A 23,406-nucleotide genomic window follows, 5' to 3' on the forward strand; every position below is an offset into this window, starting at 1 on the left:
TCTGACTATATGATTTATGTTGATTCTTTGCTTATTCTTTTACAGATGAAACATGGTATTGAGTAAAAAGGAACCAATTCAAGTCATTTTTATGTTAGTTTAACAGGCATCATACAAACTATTGAGTGTGATTGGTGAGAAGGCTGAATACAACCTGTTAAACTCTTTGTTGAGCTTCATCCTTCACCATCTGGCCATGCCCATTACAAGGACAGGCCTGGAAAAAAGCTCTCTCAGTGCCCACAAGATGGAAAGTAATAGAAAAAAAAATGTACAAAAAAATTTGTGTACAAATGTTCATTGTTTGTTAATTTGACTTATGTGCAGTTTGATCTGCTGATCTAAAGTAAAGAAACTATTTTTATTAATATTATCTGCAATATCACAGCAACAAGTTTTAAAAAAGTAAAACATTTATGGTACTTAATTTGTTCTTTTTTCTTTATTTTTTCTATGATATTTAATCCCAGAAAACATAATATTCATTAATCAAATAATGGTTGGTAACACCAGATTCTTCAAATGTCTCAATGAAATTGGTTTTATCATTTAATTCATTTAAAATTTTAGCTTTAGTTTACTGTGTAATAATATTCATTAAACATGAAATTCATTTCAAAGAAAAATCATATATTTTTGTCAATTTGAAACATAAAATATTAGTAGAAAAATACAAACTAAATAACACATTTTATTATGAATTTTAAAATTTATTATAATTTTAAAATGTTTGCCTATACATAAATACATGAATCCATTTTAACAATATATTTATTTCATAAACAATACAAATAATATATTTATATACATGAAATAAAGGAAAACAGGATTATTATATACATATTTCTGAAAGACTCCTCTATTCAGTATATCAAACAAATATTCACAATAAAATGATATTGTATAGGCTTGTTTCAGAAATTATTATTTATGGAGTAAATAATCATTGTAACATTTATTGTGCAAACATTAATCTCAACAAACCATTTTCATTAGTATCAAGTAAATAAATAAATATTCCAAAAACTTTAAATATTTTATATCCAAGCCAAGAAATTTATTAAAATACAAACAATTGTCTTTTTTAGTAATTGCTTTATTAATCATTATAAGCAATATAAACAATCAGATGATTCTAAATGTTTTATCAAAGTAATATTTCAAATAATTGGTATAGATTCAGAATATCTAAAAGTTGTATTGTTTAGAATTTTGAACACAAATATAGATATATGCACCACTTAATGGCAGGGATACATTCCAAGAAATACATTATTAAGCACACATCATAGATAGAGTGTACTTAGACAAACCTGTATGGTATAGTCTACTTCTCATATAGGCTATATGAAACACAATTATAAGTACCTGTATCTAAACATAGAAAACATACAAGTGAATATAAAATTTTCAGCTCCATTATAATCTTATGGGACCTTTGTTGTATACATGGTCTGTCATTAAACAGAATATTGTTAAATGGTGAATACTTATATAAATCAAATTCTATTATAAATACTACTGTTGACCCTGATATAACAGATTTCAGAAATGGACCAAATCTGCTCGTTCCAGTGCATCTATCAGAATAGAAATACAGTATCTGAAAATATCAAACTGACTGTTAGTGCATGGAATGTTCACTACAGAGTGCATCAGTAACTATGGATACATCTTTTCTTGAAAATATGACTTTTGTTTCTCATGTATTTACCACTGTATAAATTATTTAGACCTGTTATCATCATGTTGATTCCTGCTTAATTTTACTAAGAAATAGTTATTAATATTATTTTCAAGCTTTTTGGCTCATCCTTAAAAAAGAAATGAATTTGCATCTTCCCTTTGGGCTAAATAAGTCTGAAATAGTAAGATAATATTAAAAGCTACTTGTTATAATATAGCAGTTGCTGATGTGCTAATAATATACCAACAAAAGGGGATTAATATTGTATTTTATCATATTTTATGTAAAGTTCATTTTTTAGTTGATTGCAATATCTCTGGATAGAATGACAAATCAAATCATCCCTTGACCCTCATTAGTCAGTTACATCAAGGGTCATTAGTAAATGGATAAGATTTCTTTTTTAACATCTTTTAACTTTTAATAAACATCAAAAATAAATTCTTGCAATCTTAATTTTTTAGACTCTATATAAACTTTAATTTGAAAACTAAAAATACAACATTAATTTGAAAGCTAATCTGTTTAATAAGAATAATTCTCATAGTTTTAATTTAATAGGTTTTAACTAGGCTTGATAAAAAACAAATGAGTTGAAGAATATTCTTAAATGAAGATGGAAAAAACTGATTGTTTTTAATGAATTATGAGTGAAAATATGGAACAGAATTTTGATTAATTTATAGTATACAAGTACACTATGAGTAAGAGAAAAATGTATTAATTAACTAACTGAAATCAAAGTTACAGAAAAACAAAGGAGGTAAAAATTTATCAAAACTATAAAAGAAATTAAAAATGCAGTTAAATTTAAAATTATTCAACTCTCTTATTATATAAAAAAAAATCTAGAAAAAATAAATAAATATTGTACGACTAAAATTTTATTTTATTTATGTTGGAATGCAAAATTTTTATTTTATAATAAAATAAAAATTTATATTTTCCAAAAATGTTTTTATATTCAGTAAAAATTTAAATTTTATAGTTAAAAATAAATACATATATATACAGATTGTTTCAATTATAATTTATTGTAAATATAGTCGAATCTCTGAAAATGACCACTGACAGGAACATAAAAAATGGCTGCAGTTTAGAATAGTTGTTGTTTGGAGGTTAGTTTGTATGCATTTTTGTTTAAAAAAGTTTCTGAAAAATGGCTGCTGTTTAGAGGTTTAGAAGAAGTTTGACTATATTAAGATATTAAAATCATATTTGAAATCATAAAAACAAAAACATTTTAACCATCTTTTAGAGAGAAAATTTTTGAGAAGAGCATATTCAATTTTGCCAAACAATTTACCTTTTAGTTGAATAAATTTCTTGGCTTAACATTATTTTCAAAGTTTTTTTTATTTATATAAAATTTGCTTATAACAACAAACAACAACAACAACAAAAATTCTGTTACTTCATACTTAACAAATTTTTAATTTATAGAAAGTGAATGTATGTACAATATATATACAGCAGTATGAAAATAAAATGAACACATTTATTTTGTATACATATATCTTATTTTCCATATAAGAAAATTAATTTTTCATCTTAATCTGAAATATTACTTAACTAAAAGAATTTTTTGTTTGTTATATGTAAATTCATATTCATACAGTTTGAAGATAACAGTAACATTTTATATTATATAATAATTTCTACATAAAGTGATAACAATATTCAGAATAATTTGAGCTTTCTTTTGTTATATAATTTAATATGGAGGGTATAATGAGTTGGATTAGATTTATTTGAAAGGCTTTTAGTTCAATGTGAATATATCAACAATAATTTCACCCATTATAAATATGCCCAGCAAACAATGAAACTAACCAAATGAAGATCTACCTAAACTATAAATAAGAAATAGAGGATCCTGATGGAATTAAAATCAGAGTTTCTAATGGAGCATGTGAAGATAAAATGTATATTTGATATATACTATAATTAACTATTATAATGATTAAATATTTTAAAATAAATATTAGTATTATAAATAAAATTATTTTCTAGAGTAACTAACTTCATATATATATACAGTATATATGAATGAATTATTTTTGTTTTGTAGGTTATGGCTAACATTTTATCTAATTGTACAAACATTTTTGTACATTATATGTTAATATAATTGTTAATATGTGTTTGAAAAAAATTGTACTTTCAGAAAGAATTTTGACATAATATTCAACACAATTATAGGTAAAATTTTTATATAAATAAAACAAAAGGCATATGACATATATATGATTAAAGACTTGTTTAAAATATGTAGCTGGCTTATATACAAATAAATATTTCTGAAATATTTAATTATTAGTTTTGATTTTTTCCTTAGCAATTGTATGCATTTCAGTTATATTATTCATAAAAAATAAATTGCCATGTAACAAATTACATATAAAAATTTTTCCACCAAAATATTTTGTTTTATTAATTATCATATCACATTTGAAATGTTTTAATTAATTTTGTTGAAATATCTATATCATAGAAATATGATACAATTATTTTAATTATTATTATTGCATAAACATATCATTGATTGTTCTTATTTGTCTTTGTGAAAACTATAATGAGATTCAGTTAACTTTTTGTAAGTATTTATAAATATGTAACGTGAAAATATCATATACAGCTTACGGAACCACAATAACTGACTGATGTGACAAGACATCGCATTCTGAAAATAAAAATAAAACATAAGCATATATCTAAATTTATTACATATAACTTAGCTACAGAAACAGAAGTTTAATTTGATAGACTCATCATAGCAACATATTCTTCTAATTATTAATCATTTTACAAGATTATGTGGTTACAATTAAATTTAATTGATTGTAACTATATAATTTAGTATATATTATTAAGTATATTTGAAATATTAGAAGTGAGTATGCTCTATTGTTAATATGCTTTTATTACAAATCAAAATGAACATTCTCATTTCTTGTCCTGTACAAAATACAAAATTTTAAATTTCTGCATAGTAATAGAAGTTATCAAACATTTCTGAATAGGCCAATAGTAAAATGTGAAATTACATCATTTCCAAGTTTCACTAGTATCATATTAAATCAAAATAATTTAATATATAAATAGTTACTATATTTATCAGAAAATTTCATTTGTGGACACACACAATTCAATGATATCAATCTGAATGTTTTTGTACGTAGTGTGACAATTATAATCATATATCAATATCCTGAAGCCTGATGTATTGAATTAAGCCAAAAAATTGCCGTAATTAATCGGGCTAATATTACGTCATAATTAATAATTAGAAATTAAGTAATTTGGTACTAGAGGTAGGGATTAGGCATCATCTCTCATTTAAATTAATAATTATAATAATTTAATAAATAATTTAGAATATTCTGGAAGAAAATAACTAGTATGGAGCACAACTTGAACCTGAACCTCCACTTACTGTGCAGTGTGCTTGCCAGTTATGTCATCTGAATCCTGAGCAAGTCTCTGCTTCCAGATGTATTTAAATTTATATATAACCATTCACAGTTACACACAGGCAGCTGAGCACCACAGTGGAGGAGTACATAGGCTACAGGTGTAGGTTTCACCTCCAGTCCTGTCGTACATAACCATGAATGTTTATATTTAACTTTAAATATGCCTCGAAGTGAAGAATTGCTCAGGGTCTGGATGGCAAGCACATTGCCTGGTAAGCAGAGGTTATGGGTTCAAGTCCCACTCTGGGCTAGTTCTTTTCTTCTAGAATATTCTAAATTATTTAATAAATTATTAAATTATTAATTTAAATAAGAGATGACACCTAACATCTATCTCTAGTACCAAATTACTTAGTTTCTTATTTATCATTAATTGTCTACTTGGACACAATTTATTATTAAGACCTTATACTGGTGTCTTTGGATATTGACAACTCTTAATGTAAGTTATTTTTTAAACAAATGTTAAACTTGTATATTCTTAGTAATTTAGTCTTTAATTGTTATTTTTATTTAATACAGAAAAATTATATTATGCAATTTTTATATTTAAATTTCTTCTAAATATAATTTCATTGTACGTTGTATTCAGATGTGAATTTACTGTAAGTTTTTTAAAAATTTTATTGTTGAATAATTTTTGTATTCTTAATTTTAATATCTTTTTATTCATTTGTTATATTTTAGAATGTCATAGTAATACTGCTGATGAGGGGCACGTTAGCCCGAAACACTTGTAACATGTGTACAGGAAAAATTACTACAGGTGATATAATAAAGAAATTTTCTGATTCAGATCTCATCTTTGTGTCAATATCCAAAAACACCAGTATAAGGCCCTAATAATAAGTTTTGTCTGAGTAGACAATGATAAATTAGAATTAAGGACTGTAAGGCAACTATATTTACTTAGTTTCCAATTATTAATTATAGCATAATATTAGCCTGATTAATTAGGGCAATTACTTGGCTTAGTATTAATTATAATCTTTAAAATTATTTTAATAACAATCAAAATCAGACTCAGCAGTAAGAAATAGTTAATAAATTTTCATAACTATCTTATGTTTGCTGAGATTTATTTATTTATATCATCATAAACGTTTTCAACTTAAATTCAACTTAAATATAGGGTATCAAGTGTAAGACTGTATCCAAACATTTTTTAAATGGATTATTTCATGATGGAACATTTGAACATACATAATTTAATTTTATTATTATTGTTTATTTATTTATCTATTACTTTTATGCCAATGTTTTATTTTGATTACAATGCAATTCATGTGATAAAGTTGCATATATATATATATATATTTAAATGCCAATTGATTTAAATAGATTATATTAACAAATATTAAGAATTTTTTTCCTCTAAAATATTAGAAAAAGCATAGACATTAACATACTATTTTCTTTTTTTTTTTTTTTATATAGGCGGCCATGTAGCCTAAAAGGAAAGGTCGGGTCGCCTCAAGTTTGTTATGGAAAATTTTAAAGAAATAAATGGTGATCGCTCCAAAATATTTTTTGGAAAATGACTGTCTTTTTATATATTAATACTATTTTCTATTAAAATACACAGAGAGGCTTTTAATAACATAAAGGAAAATAAAATTATAATCATAAAAATACTGTTTCCAGAAAAGATTGGTAATATTAGAGGAAAGCTTTGAAAGATAGCTCAGTGTGTAAACTTATTAATCCTTAAAACTGAATTAAAAATGTTTTAAACTGAATATATTTTAAATATTAGTATATATGGTAAATATGATAACTAGATAATAAATATATATCCAAACAAATATATTAAAAAGATACATTCAAAATAATTAAAAAAAAATATAAATAAAATAAACAAACCTGTGCAAGTCTAACTTCTTGAAGCGAAGAAATAAATGCCCGATTTGACCAAATTAAACTGATAATTAAATCGAAAATAATGCTGTATTTTCGAAAAATATTGACAGTTTCTAATAAATAAATTTTACACCCTAAAAAAAAATTGCATAAATAAAATAAATGAAAACGACTGACTATGTATAATAACACAAATATTTTTAAACACTTTTTAAAATTTACCTCTGGGAATTAATCCTTCTTCAAGTAAATAACTGTAAAAAGAAATGTAAATGAAATTATATTTAAAACTATTATTTACAATTCTATTTAGAAATCAATTACAACCTGCTAGACACACAAGATACAAGTTCTTCAAAAAGTACATGTTTAGCAAATTAGCTTAATTTGAATATACTATATATTACTATATACATATAAATTTATTTATAAATAATGTATGTAATCAAATTTGTCTTATATGAGACAGCAATATAAATAATAAATAATTTGACTATGTACAAGTGATTACATGTAATAAATCTTTTCTCATTTGATTTAGGGGCAACAATGTCACTGAACACAGACCAAAACATTTAATAAATTATTAATTACTAAATTGCATTTAATAAATTTTTATCACAAGATTTCATTATACTCTTATGAGCTAGCTTATTCTTAACAATCCATTATAGTAAGTTCACTATCACATCTGTTGAGCTAAATGAGGAAAGTCTATTTCTTTACATTCAAAAGTCATTCCTTTTAAATAACTCTGAAACTGCTTCACTGATCTTGACCAAATCAGGTATGGCTATCAAGTTCAGGTCGGTAAATGTCATAAGATATTTGAAATCCTGATCAGATTGTCCTTGAGAAAAACTCTGCCATAGACTTAAGCTAGGATTTTGTATGCTCAGCTCAATTGGCAGGTATTCAAAACAATAAATGTAATTCTAGTTTATTTTTATTATTGTTCTGATTTTATGTAGTAATATTTTAATATAAAATGTAACGTATCACTACATGTTTAACAGAAATATTAAAATTTATTCAATTTTATTGCTTACAAATATATCATTTAATGACCTCATTGTGTTTGTTAGTAAAGTGATAAGAGTTTGTAATATTTAATGTCATCCTGAAACAAATATTCATTTGTTCAGATATTTCTTTATTAATGCAAAATTTGATTAACATGCAAAATTAATCAGGATGGCCAAGTAGTGCGAAACAACACCCAACCACACACAAAAATTCCTAAGTTGCATAGTTGAATTTGATCTTAGGTCCCAATATTTAATATTTATGAAATGTACGGAAAAAATTTTTCTTTGTCTGAATTATAAATATGTGATGAATCTAACTTTTGATATTTTAAAAATATTCATAAAAATTTACTTACTTCAAACCATTGTATAATGATTTATGATTCAAATGTCCACTAATTCCTTTTTCATCAAATGTAAACACCTAAATAGAACAAATATCATTTATAAACACATTAAATCTGAATTTATAAACTGTAACAACATTAAAATAATTAACTTACTGTATCAATGGATAGTCTTTCAATAAACTTAAGAATAATGTTACCAACTAAATCTTCTCTCCATAAACACATAGGATCATCAGGCATTGATCTTGACAAGTATAAAAAAAACTAATATTAAGTGCAAAACTAAACAAAGAATAAATGAATAAATAAAAAGTGTATAAAATTAAATCTAATATGTAAAAATATTTACTTAGTCAATATTTAATTATTTAATATTCTGTTATTAACTCATTCAATTATATTAAATTCATACTTTTTAACATTAGAGTAAAAATCAATTTATGCATAGCAACATTGATTTTCTTTGTAAACATTTTATAATATAATTCATTGTGATTAATGCTGAAAATAAAATATATTCCAAACACTTTACTCTATTGAAATTCAATAGAATATTTGGAATATTTTAATTTTTTTTAAATCAAAAATGAAACAGTTTGTTTTGGAAATTAAAAATATTTATTAAGAAATGTTTTCAGCATTATTTCCAATCATCTTCAGCATATATGTAAATTAAATATTAAACACAATTAATAAAATACAATATTTTTAAAAATGTTTCATTTAAAAATTTAGATTTTATGTTAAAATGTTCAAGTATGCATTCAAGATAGAGACACTAGAGCAAGTGGCCAACATATGGCCTGCAAGCCAGATCCGGTCCATCTAATGAATTTATGCGGCCCAAGATTAATCTTTCAATATTAGCTACTCAGGTCTGAATAACTCCATGAAAAATTCTGATACCTAAAAAAAAAAAAAAAAAAAAAAAAAAAAAAAAAATTAACTCACTGTGCATTTAGAGTTAACCCTCCATTACACTCTTAAGTACAGAGTAGAATGTTGATAATGCATGATAATGTGAAAAATGTATCTGTAATCTCTATGTACAATTTAGTCTCTACGGGGTGACACCACAATGAGATCTCGCACCACCTCAAAATCTTCCTTGGGAAGCTTCTGGTTCGGCCCGTGAATAAAGTTTTCTTTCCAGTTCGGCCCGGGGGCAAAAACTGTTGGCCACCCCTGCACTAGAGCATGTGTTCTATCATTTTATCAGAGAACTAGCAGACCCTGCCACACGTTGTGGCTCAAAATGTATCTATTATAAATTTATAACACTCCCCCCGTGGGGAGGAATTTTTCGAAAAATTTCTTCTTAGTGTACATTTTCTTGACGTACCTTATTAAAACGCAATCAAAAATGCAAAAACCTGCATCTAAAATAGTATAATAGAAGCCAAGTTCTTCACGGTAAGCCTTAATCCTGTCTCTCTCCTCCGCGGGGGAATATCGAAAAATTTCTTCTTAGTGTACATTCTCTTGATGTACCCTATTAAAACACAATCAAAAACGCAAAAACCCGCATCTAAAACAGTATAAATAGAAGCAGAATTCTTTATGGTAAGCCTTAATCCCGTCCATCTCCCGCGGGGGATTTCGACATGTATATTATATAAAAACATGTGCGTATTCGAATGCAGCGTTGTGTCAAAATTCCAAAGGAATCGGTAGGAACAAATGAACATTACATTTTTATTTATATAGATAGATAGAAGATGATCCGCTTTAGTCCATTTTCACAGAAAAGCATAATGCCTCACAGAAAAGCATAATGCCTCGCAGAAAAGCAAACTTAGGGCATCGTACTCGTAGCGCCATCTGTTGGACATAAAAGCCTTAACCCTAGATGATATAATTTAATTTATATGAATGTTTAACGGAATAATATACAGCCTATGTCCACCCTGAAGTTCCATTCTAAATATTGGTGAAAGAATTTTTGAAATCGGATGAGTATTTTTGGAGATTACCTGCTGCAAACAAACTTACATACAAACATTATCTCTTTATAATATTAGTATAGATATAGATATATAACAATCAATTAATTTATTCATATATGCTTTTATATAATCTAACTTTATATATCCTTTTTCAATTGGTTTTTAAAACCAATGAGCAATTATTTATTGTGATATTGTCACAATGTCAGGCTGCAATTTTTAATTTATTTATTTTAAATAATATACTCTCCATTTCAAATTAGTAGTGTTTTGCCCCTGTACACAATACTTTTCCTGTTACAACAGAGTCGTGCCAGTCATCTATCTAACTTCTTTCAGGAAAAAATTTTAAATTTGAAACAACATTACTTCCATTGCAAACTGAAAGTTTGTATATAGTTAATCAGAGCCTTCTGCCCTTAAGCTTTCCATAGCTTAAGGGCAGAATGTCTTGACTTTCATCTACCTAACTCCATTCCTGAGATTAAACAAGGATAGACAGACGAACAGATGGACAACAGTGAGAATTTATAAGTCAACAATTTTTTCAAATTGCAAAATTGCAGCCCAATAATTGATCCATATCAATATATATACATATATATATTAATCCATATCAATATATATATATATATATGTAAATATTTTATGTAAGTTCGAGAAGGAAATATCGTTAACTATATGAAGTTCCTTTGTCTTGTCCTACTATATCCGAGGTCTTGCACGTGGTCCGTTCTTTCTGACTTTTCAGAAGCTTCTGACCTTATTTTCTATTGTTCCACGTCACTCCTTTTGTTTCAAGCGCCTCCGGCTTTGGAGGGCCAATCACACCTTTACATATATATATTGATATAGATCAATTAGAATATATATATTCTAATTCTAATATATATATTGCGACATTTCTAGGTTTCTTTTGGTGACATCGTCAGTATAAAATGTTGTTGTTACACAAGCATGATTTCAAGGTGCAATATTCCCAAATACATGTCTACAACAAAAATGAGGCACATCTTTGTTGCATACACATGCATATCTGGAAATGTTAACTGAAAGTAGTTTTCCTCCAATAATCAATGTGCTACAGGAAGGCACTAATGTGCAGTTGCAACATTAGACATGAGAACTGTTATGATAATGTGCTTAGTTTGCACAGTGTGCAATATATTTTTTTGAATTCAGTATCCAGAAATATCCAATTATTAATTAAAGATTGATAAAATATGATGTTTACAAAAGATAAAGCTAGAAAAAAATCTGTTATTTCAAGTAACAGATCTGCTAAAATAAGGTGAAATTACATTGATTTGGCAGAACCTAGTGAAAGAAATCCATTATTCCGAAAAATCTGTTGTTCTGTGATCTATTAAAATAGATTCTACTGTATTTATATCGTATTCAATATTAAGAATTGTAAATAAAGTGAGTTTGTTTTTAATAATAGCAATGAAAATAGAAGTACTGTACTGTGCATTTTATATTAAAATATTACTGTTTATAAACAAAATAATAATGAAAATAACAATAATGATAGAGAACCTACTATAATGAATTATTAGAGTTGAAAAATTGCATTAAAATTTTGTGATAAAAATTATCAAGCTGAAAAATCTTATAAGATAGATACAATGCTGGCATGTATTCAGTATATTTTGAAAAAAGACATTCAAAAATATTTTTCCCTTTTTTATATAATTGTATTCATTTGATATGATAATATACTATAAAATGTCCAACAGTCATAGTTTAAAAATAATAGTTATTTGTATAAAAGTAGCTAAAATTAAAAACTAAAATCTTGTATTGATATTAAAAAAAGAGATGCTGCAGCATATTCTATACTCCTTCAAATATTTTCCTGATACAACACCACTAAAACAGATTAAAAAAAAATCTAGCAATACATTGCTAGAATTTTTTATGTTTAAGAAATACTGGGTCACATTAGCAATGCTAAAACTGTATGGCACCATATGTTATGAGATGTTATTAAAAAGTAACTTTTATATTATTGATTATTGTAAAAGTTAAAAGACTTAATTTTGTTGGTAAAGATGAGTTTTTAAAAAATTGTAAATTCCAATAATAAGTAAAATTTTCATTGTGACTCCATTCCACATATCATTAATACTCCTTTATATATAAGTTGTTATGCCAAATTTCATTTCTTAATTAAAAGCTACAAAAATGTCTTCATTTCCATTGTTCACAATATTAGCAACAGTCCCAAATAATTATCACTTATGGAGACAACCTTTTATTTGTGGCTGTGCCTCCACAAAAGAATGCAAATGGATCAAAATGTCCTCTGGCAATTTTGCCAATACCATAATTCACAACACAATTGATTAAAATTAAAGTTTTATTTGGTTGATAGTACTGTATTTACATTAAAATATAAAAATATATTAAAGCTACAAAAATTATACAGTTGAACCTGTCTATCTTAAACATGTTTATCTCAAAATTTATTTATTTTCCTTCATTTTCAGCATAAATTCAATATATTTTCCATGTTTATCTCAAAACCTTTCTGTCTCAAACTACAGACTGAAGTGTCAATTACAAATTCAAAGCTCAGTAATTATATTTTAGTAGCATAAATTGTAGTTAAGAAAGATCTCTTCCAATACTGTACATAGTTGCAATTAATGCTGCTTTTCTCTGATTGACTATGAATTTGGTTTGCATCTTATTGGTTGAAGTTAGGCATCAGAAACTGTTGACAAACTGTTTCTGTTAAGATGTGTCAAAAATGTTTTATTTACACCTAATATAGATATGTATCGTACTTGCTATTGTACTAATAAAATACCATATCTTCAATCAAACCTATTACCATTTACTATTCAATCATTACCATTCAACCTATTACCATTTATGGTAAAGATGAGTTTTTAAAAAATTGTAAATTCCAATAATATGCTGAATATGAGATGAAGCTGGTCCTGCTTCTATCGTCACCTCTTCCTGAATGTCAGCTGAAGATGGCCCTGCTTCTATCGTTACTTCTTCCTGAACGTCAGCTGAAGAAGATGCTACTTGTTTTACTTTTTCCACCGAACTGCCAATTTTCGAAGTTTTTGATGTTTTCTTTATTTTATTCGAAGTTTGAGTTTGTGGAAGAGAGTAATTATGGAAGCTTAACACAATTTGAGCTGAAGAAGATCCTGCTTGTGTTTCTTCTTTTTTTACATGTTTATTTCGGTCAGGTGCTTCTATCAGATGAGATTTCCTGTGCAATTCATATTTGCGTTTATACATAAATCTTCTTTGACATATATCGCAGTAAAAGTAAGACTTGTGAATTGCTTTATGTCTATTAAACTTTGCAATATTGTTGAAAGTTCGAAAACAAAGTTTACACTGAAACTTTTTTTCTCCTGTGTGCAACTTCTTATAAAAACGCAATTTTCTTTTAGTTTTATATTTTTCACCGCATACACTACATGGAAGAAGTCTTAAATACAAGTGTTTTTTGATGTGCTTTCTCCAATTTAATCTATTTGAGAAAAAACTTGGGCAGAATCTACACTTGTAATCTTTCAGTACACGAGGTCTGCCACGGCGGGATTTTTCTTCCATTTTCTATACTTGGAGGTTAAGACTTTTCTTTTACATCGAGCACGATTTCAAGCTTCTTCACAGGTAGGAGCTGATATATCTCATCTCTAAACCTGTCTTATCTCAAATCTTTTCTCCCTTGTTTTCATGAAATTCAAGATAGACAGGTTCAATAGTATTTTAATATTGTATTAAAAAATTAACTGAAGATATATTAAAATAAATATATTTTTATATTTTAATGTAAATACCATTGACCAAATTTTTAATCTTTACCAATACTGAAATATTAAACAAAATACAGACACATGGAAATTTTTTCCTGTTTTTTCAACATATTTTGATTCAGGGGTCTTAAAATATTGAGGCTTGCAAAAAAACCTGAATGGTCAAATATGACATGATTCCAACATTTTCCCATGTTATATATAGAGTCATTGAGGTAAATCCAGAAAAGTCACCATATAATGAAAAACAATTAAAAATAGAAGGAAAAATCAATTACAAAACTTGGTACAAACATACACAACATACAGAACAAAATTATTCTATGTAGCCTCCATGTTGCAATTAATTGCTACATGCCCAACCTTCTTCAGCCTTGACCTAAAACAGCAGTAGACATGCTTGACCTACTCCTTGTCCATGTTCGTCATCACTTCCGTGATAGAAGCCTTCAGAGCATCTTTGGTATTGTGATGCTTGCATTTATCTTTGCCCCAACCATGCCCCACAAGTCAGAGGACCAGAGTCTGAAGCTTCAGTTTTCTGTCCTTCTTCTTCTTCTTCTTAGTCAAGAGTTGGCAATTCCTGAAGACAAAAGAATGGAATTGCAGGTCCTTGTATGCTACCAGACTGTTCATCAATTTCTTCTGTGAGGTCATTCATGCTCCATGCATAATCCTGATTGATCTTCAATTTGGCTATGAATTCCACACATCTCTTGTATTCAGAGTGCTTATTGTGAGTTGTCCTGCCACGAATTATCTAAGGCTGCCTAAGATTGCCACTAAGAAATACCATATTTACTTTGATGACCTTGTACCATACTGTACATAACATCTAAGTAAGTGACATATGATGAAAAGGATTGCTTCCTACTTCTTCCCATTTTTACTAGTGCAAATTTTGAATTTTTTCATATACTCTGAATGAATCATAATAATGGAATCACTAGATTTACATATTACAATAGGTATTAAAAAATGTCATTTTTTATAATAAGAGTTTAGATAACAGGGTGTGGCTGTATTTTCAGAAAATCTAATATCTGATATTTTCATGAATCATGAAAATATCAGATATTAGATATTTTCATGATTCATGTAAATCTATGTACAACTACTTCTTAATATTTATCAAATATTTCTATTTTTGCTGATTTGTTATGATCAAGTATTATATATATAAATATTTTTTCATTGTCATTCCTTTGAAAAATTCTATATTACTGTTTCTAGAAAATGAAGTACAATTCAATCATTTTTGAAAAGCTATTCAAATTTTAAAAGGAATATTTAAATATTACAAACTTTACACTAAATTCTTATGAAATTTATTATTATTATTCTCTGATATTGGCCATCAAAAAATTTAATTCTAAGCCTAAATTATATGTTTTTTAAAGTAAACTTCAGAAATAAAGTTTAAACTTTGTGAATTATTTACTTTTAAACAATTAAAAACATCCCTAGAAAGATCTTGGTTTACAAAAAATATTCAAAACTATCATAATCAAACTTGTCTATATATCAATTTTTTACTCTATTGTATATAATACTAAATAGAAAAAAAATGAAAATTATGAGGAATTAAAAAATGTAATAATTAATGAGCTAGTAATTAGTAACTATAATTTTATTTTCTTATTAAAAGTAGATAATTACAAGTTTCATATAAGATTATTCAGTAAAATTGATTTTGTAAAATAAAATATCCTATTTTAAGATTTCACCAAATATATATTGTAAATACAGATGTAGATAAGATGGTCTCTAATTTATTTTATAGTTTGTTAGGTAAATGGCTAAGGCACTTTATGTGTCAGGTTACTGCTCTAGGGTGACTCAAAATCAAATCTGAACAGTCAAAAAACCCTATGAATTTTTCATGGATAGTCCATTCCAAATACATCAAACCCTGGCTATTATCACCAATTTGTCCCCATTGCTAAACCTGATGGGTATGAAAAAAGAACCCTCTTAATGTCCACATGGGAGAAAAAGCCAAAATAGAAAAAATATTCTTAAATGTTGATACTATATTATAAATATAAAATTTTTATATATTCTCATTTTATTTTAATTTTTTAAAATATAGTAAAAAAAAAATCCTATTATTATTTTTACTTACAAGATTAATTAGGTTTTAACATTATTCTACATTTATTGTACAGTACATTTTAAAGCATTTTATGTGGCTATATTAAAGGTATTATTTAATAATCAGTAATCTTTTTATTATGCTAGAAAATATCAAAAAATCCAAGTTCCATCCAAAATGTGACATAATGTTTCTTAACAGGAAAACTTTGTAAATTGTTTAATAATTCTTTTACTAATATTCAATATATACTGCAACGAATATATAAAATTTTCTAGTATAAAAAAATTTGATCGATTAAAGGTATATTCTAATTATTGACTGTATAATAATATTTTTTTGGATTCTTTTGACCATGTTTACATATTTTTATATGGCTTATTTTAAGACATTTGTAATAATTAATTTATATAAAATCATGTTTAAAGTGTAGTATTATTAGTATATAGAGTCAGTCAATTCTTAAAACAGGAAAAGTATTTTTCATCAAGAGTATAACATTAAAAAGCATAAATATATTTATTACACTGAAATGTCTTTAAAAAGATACATCTTTTTAAAGACATTTCAGTGTATTGACCATTACGTGGTTGGTCACATATCAGTTGGAATGACTGTATATTTTTTGGCACTTGGACATTTGTCTGACAGACATTTCACCAAATGGAACATTTGACATGTTTTTTGTTATTTGTATTTCTTTTTTAATATTGTTTGGATAATAATGATATAAAGATATCATTGTATGATATAAAAAAATTATTGTAAATATAGTAAAGGATAAAATAATTTTATTGTATTTTCTATTAAAAAATTACATTCAAACATTATTAAATATTTAAGGATTGTGGGCAATTGCTCTCAAAAAATAAATTTTGAGGTACTCCTAATATTTCTCAATGATAGATACCAGTCTTTTGTTTAATATCTGGTACTTCTTTGATTATCTCAATGCCACTCCTGATATTAGCATCTCAATTGTCAACTGCCAACTTGGTTCTTGTTTCTTAGTTGTGAAACTGGATGGTTGTGTCTGGCATAATTTAATTTTACATAAGAAGTCTGTTCAAAAAATAACCAAACTTTTTGAATTGGGCAAAAATGGAGTGTCCTAGTGTCATGAAGTTGACAACACTATGTTCGTGATAACCTAGAGTAAGCTGTTTTTTTTCAGATTGTTGATATCTTGTTTTGTTCCTGCATTATTGTGTTTTGAGTGAAAGATGTTTCACTGTTCATAGTGAGTTTTGCAATATGGAAGTTATGGGAGCAAGGATGCAATGTGAGATTTGTGGGAAAACTTATGCAATTATAAGAATGCAATTATTATTATTTTTATATAAATATTAAATACATTGTTCAACAATCTGAATTATAAAAAATATAAAATTCAATAACTTGTTTATTTTAAAATTATTAAAATTATTAAAAAGTGAAAGAAAAATATAATTACAAAATGAATAATTATTTTATATTATAATACTTATAGCAAATGAAACATGAGGTAATTTATGAGATATTTTTTTAATTGTTAGTAACTTTAGTTACCAAAAATTTTTCATAATCTAAAAATATTTCTATGATCAGAAACTTTATAAATATTTATGAAATATTACTATCAGATTATAAAATTTCAAAAAACTTGTTATTAAAAATATTAATATAATAAAGGATATATAATTCCTATATTATATAGTAGTGATTTTTTTGTCACTTTATATAAATAACTGCATTTATTGTAATCAAAAACAACCTCTATTAGTAAACACCTTCAAATAAACAGCTCAGGTGCAAGATGAATAAAGTCATACACAGTACTATGTGGTAGTAAGAACACTGGCATGTATAATGTTAAGGCTTATTGTAAACTGTAAAATTGCACATTTTATTTAGCATTTTCATTCTTACCAAATGTTCAAATAAAGTGTGATTATTTTGAGTGTTGCATTATTGTCTGAATAATAATAGTGGAAAAAGTTACCGAATTTATTCCATTAACAGTTGCCTCAAATAATAATTGCACCCAATTCCCAAAGAATAGAAATAATAGTCATACTCTTATAAACAGTGCAACTGCAAGATGAAAAAGTTATAGGCATTGTGCTGTTTATTGGAATAATTAAGATATTTTAAATAAAAATATGGTGTAAATATATTATTTGAATACAAATAACAAATACAGAATATTTTCTTACGTATGTTGTACTACTGTAATGTTACTTAATGGAATTCCTAACATTTGGCAACTTTTCCTTAGCTCAATTTTTCTTAATTTTCCTTGACTATAGTAATTACCTGAAAATAATACAACATGTATTAATTTATTAGTTTCTGTATTATGTAACTCATAAATATTTCTATAAAAATAAAAAAATCTTTTTACTTAAACTTATGACTTTAATAAATAAACCAAAAATAAATGCAATGGCATATGGTTACTGTTTGACGTATTGTAAGTTCATGTCTCAGTAAACATTTAAAAATTTTTCAGTACAGTAATACCTCGACTTACACGAACCCGGTGTTATGCGATTTTCAAATCTCTTCGATTCATCTTTTGTTTGAGCTCCATGCAACTCTTGATTACTCACTCCCCCCACACTATTGTTCAGCTTACATGTTCGGACATGTCGTGCAGAATCAACATATAGCTGCAATTTATTTTGTGTTATTTATTTCTGTGTTTGTTATATCTATGGAGACTTGAGAGACTCTACTATGTCATACAAACAAAGTAGAACTGATTCTTCTGCATCAAACAAGAAAAGAAAAACTTTATCTTTGGAATGTAAAGTTAACATTATTAAAGACTTCGATACAAAAATGAAAATTTGTGAATTGGCAAAGAAGTAATTATAAAAGGTAAAGAAAAAATTCTCAAAGCTGTAAAAAATGCTCAATCTTTAAATTCAAGCATCATTCGTAAACGTCACAGTATTATCCCTGAGATGGAAACAATGTTAAAATTATGGTGTGATAATCAAGTAAATGTGAAAAATTGTATAATAATATAATTTGTCATACATATATATTATCTAAGATTTTATTAAACAGTTTTTTCTAAATTATTGTTTTCTTTAGTCTCCGGCCCCAATTAAAAATTATTTGTATGTATTTATATGCGAAATTATACCCCGACTTACGTGGTTATCACTCAGTCCCACCTATCGCATAAGTTCGGGGTATTACTGTATTTAATTCTTTTCAGCTGCAAGTCTAATCACACTCTTTAAATAAATAAGTGAGGAATCATAATAAATAATGAAGTTTTATAAAATCCATCCTCTTGAACTGAACTTAAACCATTTAGTTTAAACATACACAAACCCCAATTCTTCTTGATAATGTATACATGATACTTCTTTATATTTTTTACCTTTTTAATTCCAGAAACAGTTATTGTATATTGAACAGTGGAGAATAAAGATATAGTAATCCAAGTTAATTTGTTCCAGAACATCTTTCAAAAGTGTTCCAAATTGAAAAGTTTGGATAAAAACTGCTCGATAAAAAGTTTGACGGTGGCCTCTAAAAGAGGCCAAACGTTTACGTCTTGTTTATATCAGAAGTGCTGGAAACATGCAAAAAGGTCAGTTTAATATCAGTTTTTTAAAAAAGTTTCAGCTTTAAAAAGTAAGTTTTTAACTTGCTTAAACTGACAGATTATATAATTAGATAATTAACTGCCACTTAAAACTAATTAAATTAGAATTAAAAACACTAAACTTATAAACCAGCAATTTTTATAACAAATGAGAGTGTGCGAGTGATGATGCCCATTCAACATGGGTGAAAATGTTTGCACTTGTAATAAAAATTTGCTGGTTTATAGGTTTAGTGTTTTTCATAGATAATTAACTGTTCATATAATTATTCTTACAGAAATTTTGTAACTACATATTTGTAATTTAATAGTTGAAGACTAAATACTCTGTTTCATTTACATTTTCAGATTAAATATTAGAGATGTAACCAATACTAATTTGACAGCAGTAATATTTCAGTATATTGGAATGTTCCTGATATATTGGAATTGATTCACTTTACAAACTGGTACTCCAGTCTCTCTCTTTTTTTCATAGTGACTAATCAAAAGATGAATAAAATGAACTGATTCCAATATTGAAAACATTCTAATAAAGTACATCAATATATCAGTGTCGGTTATCTCTATTAAATACATTTTAAAATATTAAAATAGAATGAAATTTAATTATAGAACCACAAGAAAAATGTATTAAATAATAAAAGTTCTAAAATTCATATCTTTTTACAGTTAATTACTATTCTTTTAATACTTTATTATTAAATGCAATTTTCTCTGTAAATTCATTGAATTTTTTTTCTGAATCTAAACAAATTTAATTTCATCCATAATTAGTTTTTGTTCTTATTTAAAGCTGCATTTTTATTTCTCTTATTCTCATATTTAATTTCCTAATAATATCATCAAATAATTGACAAATTAAATCAGACTGTTTTATCACTATTAACAGTACAGTAAAGCAGCCCAATTTAATCCAGCAATCATTTAATTTTATTATGAATATCGAGCTTTGAAATGTTCCTAATATCATTAATATATTCTCTCATTTCATTTTTTTAATTTTCTAAAAATAAGAACTAAATAAATTCTTCTTTTATTTATCTCTTTCAGCATCTTATTTCTAACTTTGTTAATTATAAATATTATTTGAGCTCTGACATATGTTATATTGACACATCTTCTCTTCATATATCAGTTAGTATTTTAACTTTTAGAAGATTGACAAACGAGACACATTTATATTTTTCTTTATCTCTTCCTCTTTCCTTATTTTTTTCTATTTTCCTCCCTTTTCTGTAAGATTTAACTAATTATTTTCCTCAGGAAGTCATTCTAGAATTTTGATATATTTAATTATTTGCTAAAAAAGTGTTCTCATTTTGATAAATGTAAATGTAAAGTCCTAACTGTGTCATTTTGATAAATGTAAATCTAAAGTCCTAACTCATTTTGATAAATGTAAATGTAAAGTCCTAACACAGTTAGGACTTTACATTTACATTTATTTATTTAAATTCACAGGAAATATGAATAGACAGGGACAAAATTATTAATTTTATTTAAAAATTTAGCCAGTAATTAATTTAAATTTATTTAGTTAATTTAAATTGAGCCTATATTTATACTAAAAATAGTTGTTCTCCTGTCAATGAGTTTAGTTGTTCAAAAATTCTTTAGAAACATTTGTTATTTAAATTTTGTGTGCTTCATAAATCATTTTTTTTTTCTTTTCAGTTTTAATCATTTCTGTATTTTTATTAGATGTTTAAATAATCATTTCTGTATTTTTATTAATGTTTAAATAATCATTTCAAATTAATATAAATGCTTCATGTAACCAATTTTAAAATTAAAATAATGGCAACAGACGTACAAGTTTTAAGATCCGTACATAACATACTCATCTATCTTTTGCACCATTCTTATAATATTCAAGAATGATATAAAAGAAATAGTGTATTCAGTTCTTGTTATAAATAAAATTAAAACCCGAAGTGAAAAAAAATACATTTACTTCAGTTTTTATTCAAATTAAAACAAGAAATGAATAATTAATCAGTATAAGAATAAATGAAGACAATCAATCTCATTCTACACTATCTATGAAGCCTTAGACAAAAACAATGAAATATTATGGAATAAAATAAAGCTGATTAGGAACTAGAAAAAGGAAAAAGTATAGTTAAATATTTATATCTTCAGTTTCTACATCCTACATAATCTTAAACCAAATCTAAACATAAATTATGTTAATTAAAGTTGGTTTTTGGAACTTAGCTCATGTCGACATCCATTAATTACTTATACAGTTTTTGGGCCACTTTTGACCCCCCAGTGCATGTAATGAAATATTTTTGTCAAGTCACGTTCGTTTAATTTTATACAGTATAATGCACAATACATACAATAGTTTGCAGACTCTAACACCTAAGAACCAATTTAAAGGTCTGAAAATATTTTCTACCTGATAGTTTATTCACACAACTAGTAAGCAGTCATGTAAAAACAAATTCTTATGCAACTAACACAATTAAAAGACCACGTAGATAATGCCTCCTCCACCGAGTACAATAATGCAATTTTCACTATCTCTCCCCACACTCTACACATAATTAATGTACGGCTCCTATATACTGTACGTACGTAAATCAATGACCTAAAAGTAACTTCTATTGAATTTTTAATACGTTTTCTTCCTATTATTACGAAACCAAAATTATATACAATTCTCAGAAACAAATCGTAATGATTAAAACCAGATACAGACATATTATTTATCGTTTGAGCTAATTAAAAGCATGCTTTTATCGGAAAACAAATGTCACGCACGTTTCCCCCGCGAAAGTTCGCGTGTTTAGGTAATTTTCGTATATGCAAAGATCAGAGTCTAAAATTCAGTGATTTTGTATTTAATAAGTAAATTAACCTACTAAAATACTGCATAACGCAATTCTGTTTAACTTACCCGATGATAAACATAACAAATGGACTTCCGTAACTGATGACTTTTCTCTTTTACAAAGATTTATCAAAGTCGGAGCGAAGAACATGCATTCGTCATCCGGATGAGCGACGACTACTAATACTTTTTTCGCTTTTTTTACACATTTTATATTCCTCACAAACTTATTTACGTTTATAATTAAATAAGTTATAACAGAGATCATAATTACACCCGACAAAAACGTCAAAATATCCATCATATTGAACTAGACAAACACTCACGCATGCAACAGCCATGTTGGAAGAGTGTGTCTTTTTTTTTCTTTTTTTAATTCAAAATTATAAATAATTTAGCTTAATACATTTTAAATTATATTATAATATTGTAAGCAATAATTATAATTTACGTGTTAAATATATAATAATTAAAAAAATTTTTTTTAATTTTAACATAATGTCGCTGCTATCGGTATTTGGAGTTTTGTTATCTGTCGGTTGCTAGGATACGCTTTGACAATTTAATGAATTTTTTTAAATAATATTTTTGTGTGGAATTGGTTGTCATAATAACAGGATGGTGTATAGAGATGAAGCAATTATTCATAGGTATTTATTTTAAAATAATTAAATTCTTTTCCATAAAAATTGGATTGAATTTCGTAGAAGCATGTTAGATACGTAAG

The 23,406-nt window shown here is 26.2% G+C and overlaps 1 protein-coding gene across 1 annotated transcript; it reads right to left on the reverse strand.

Moving 5' to 3' along the window:
* Positions 1-3,165: 3,165 nt before the first annotated feature.
* Positions 3,166-23,049, reverse strand: LOC111635127 (N-acetylglucosaminyl-phosphatidylinositol de-N-acetylase-like). Its single transcript, XM_023379984.1, has 7 exons — positions 22,746-23,049; positions 18,429-18,528; positions 8,555-8,645; positions 8,408-8,475; positions 7,246-7,277; positions 7,027-7,157; positions 3,166-4,370 (listed from the first exon to the last, which is right to left on the reverse strand). Exons 1-7 carry the CDS (start codon positions 22,981-22,983, stop codon positions 4,239-4,241), a joined length of 792 nt encoding a protein of 263 aa, XP_023235752.1. The 5' UTR covers positions 22,984-23,049; the 3' UTR covers positions 3,166-4,238.
* Positions 23,050-23,406: the final 357 nt, after the last annotated feature.

The sequence above is a fragment of the Centruroides sculpturatus genome, unplaced genomic scaffold (genome assembly GCF_000671375.1).
Source record: "Centruroides sculpturatus isolate CEXI.00-Female unplaced genomic scaffold, Cexi_2.0 scaffold688, whole genome shotgun sequence".
Classification (NCBI taxonomy): Eukaryota; Metazoa; Arthropoda; class Arachnida; order Scorpiones; family Buthidae; genus Centruroides; species Centruroides sculpturatus.

Bases quoted from the DNA above. Each gene is read 5' to 3' on its own strand.
- LOC111635127 (XM_023379984.1), bottom strand. From the start codon at position 22,983: ATGATGGATATTTTGACGTTTTTGTCGGGTGTAATTATGATCTCTGTT. The intron at 7,278-8,407 runs GTAAGTAAATTT...TTCTTTTTACAG, and splicing joins TCATTATACAATGGTTTGAA to TTATTTACTTGAAGAAGGAT. The intron at 4,371-7,026 runs GTTTGTTTATTT...TTTTATTTTCAG, and splicing joins AAGAAGTTAGACTTGCACAG to AATGCGATGTCTTGTCACAT.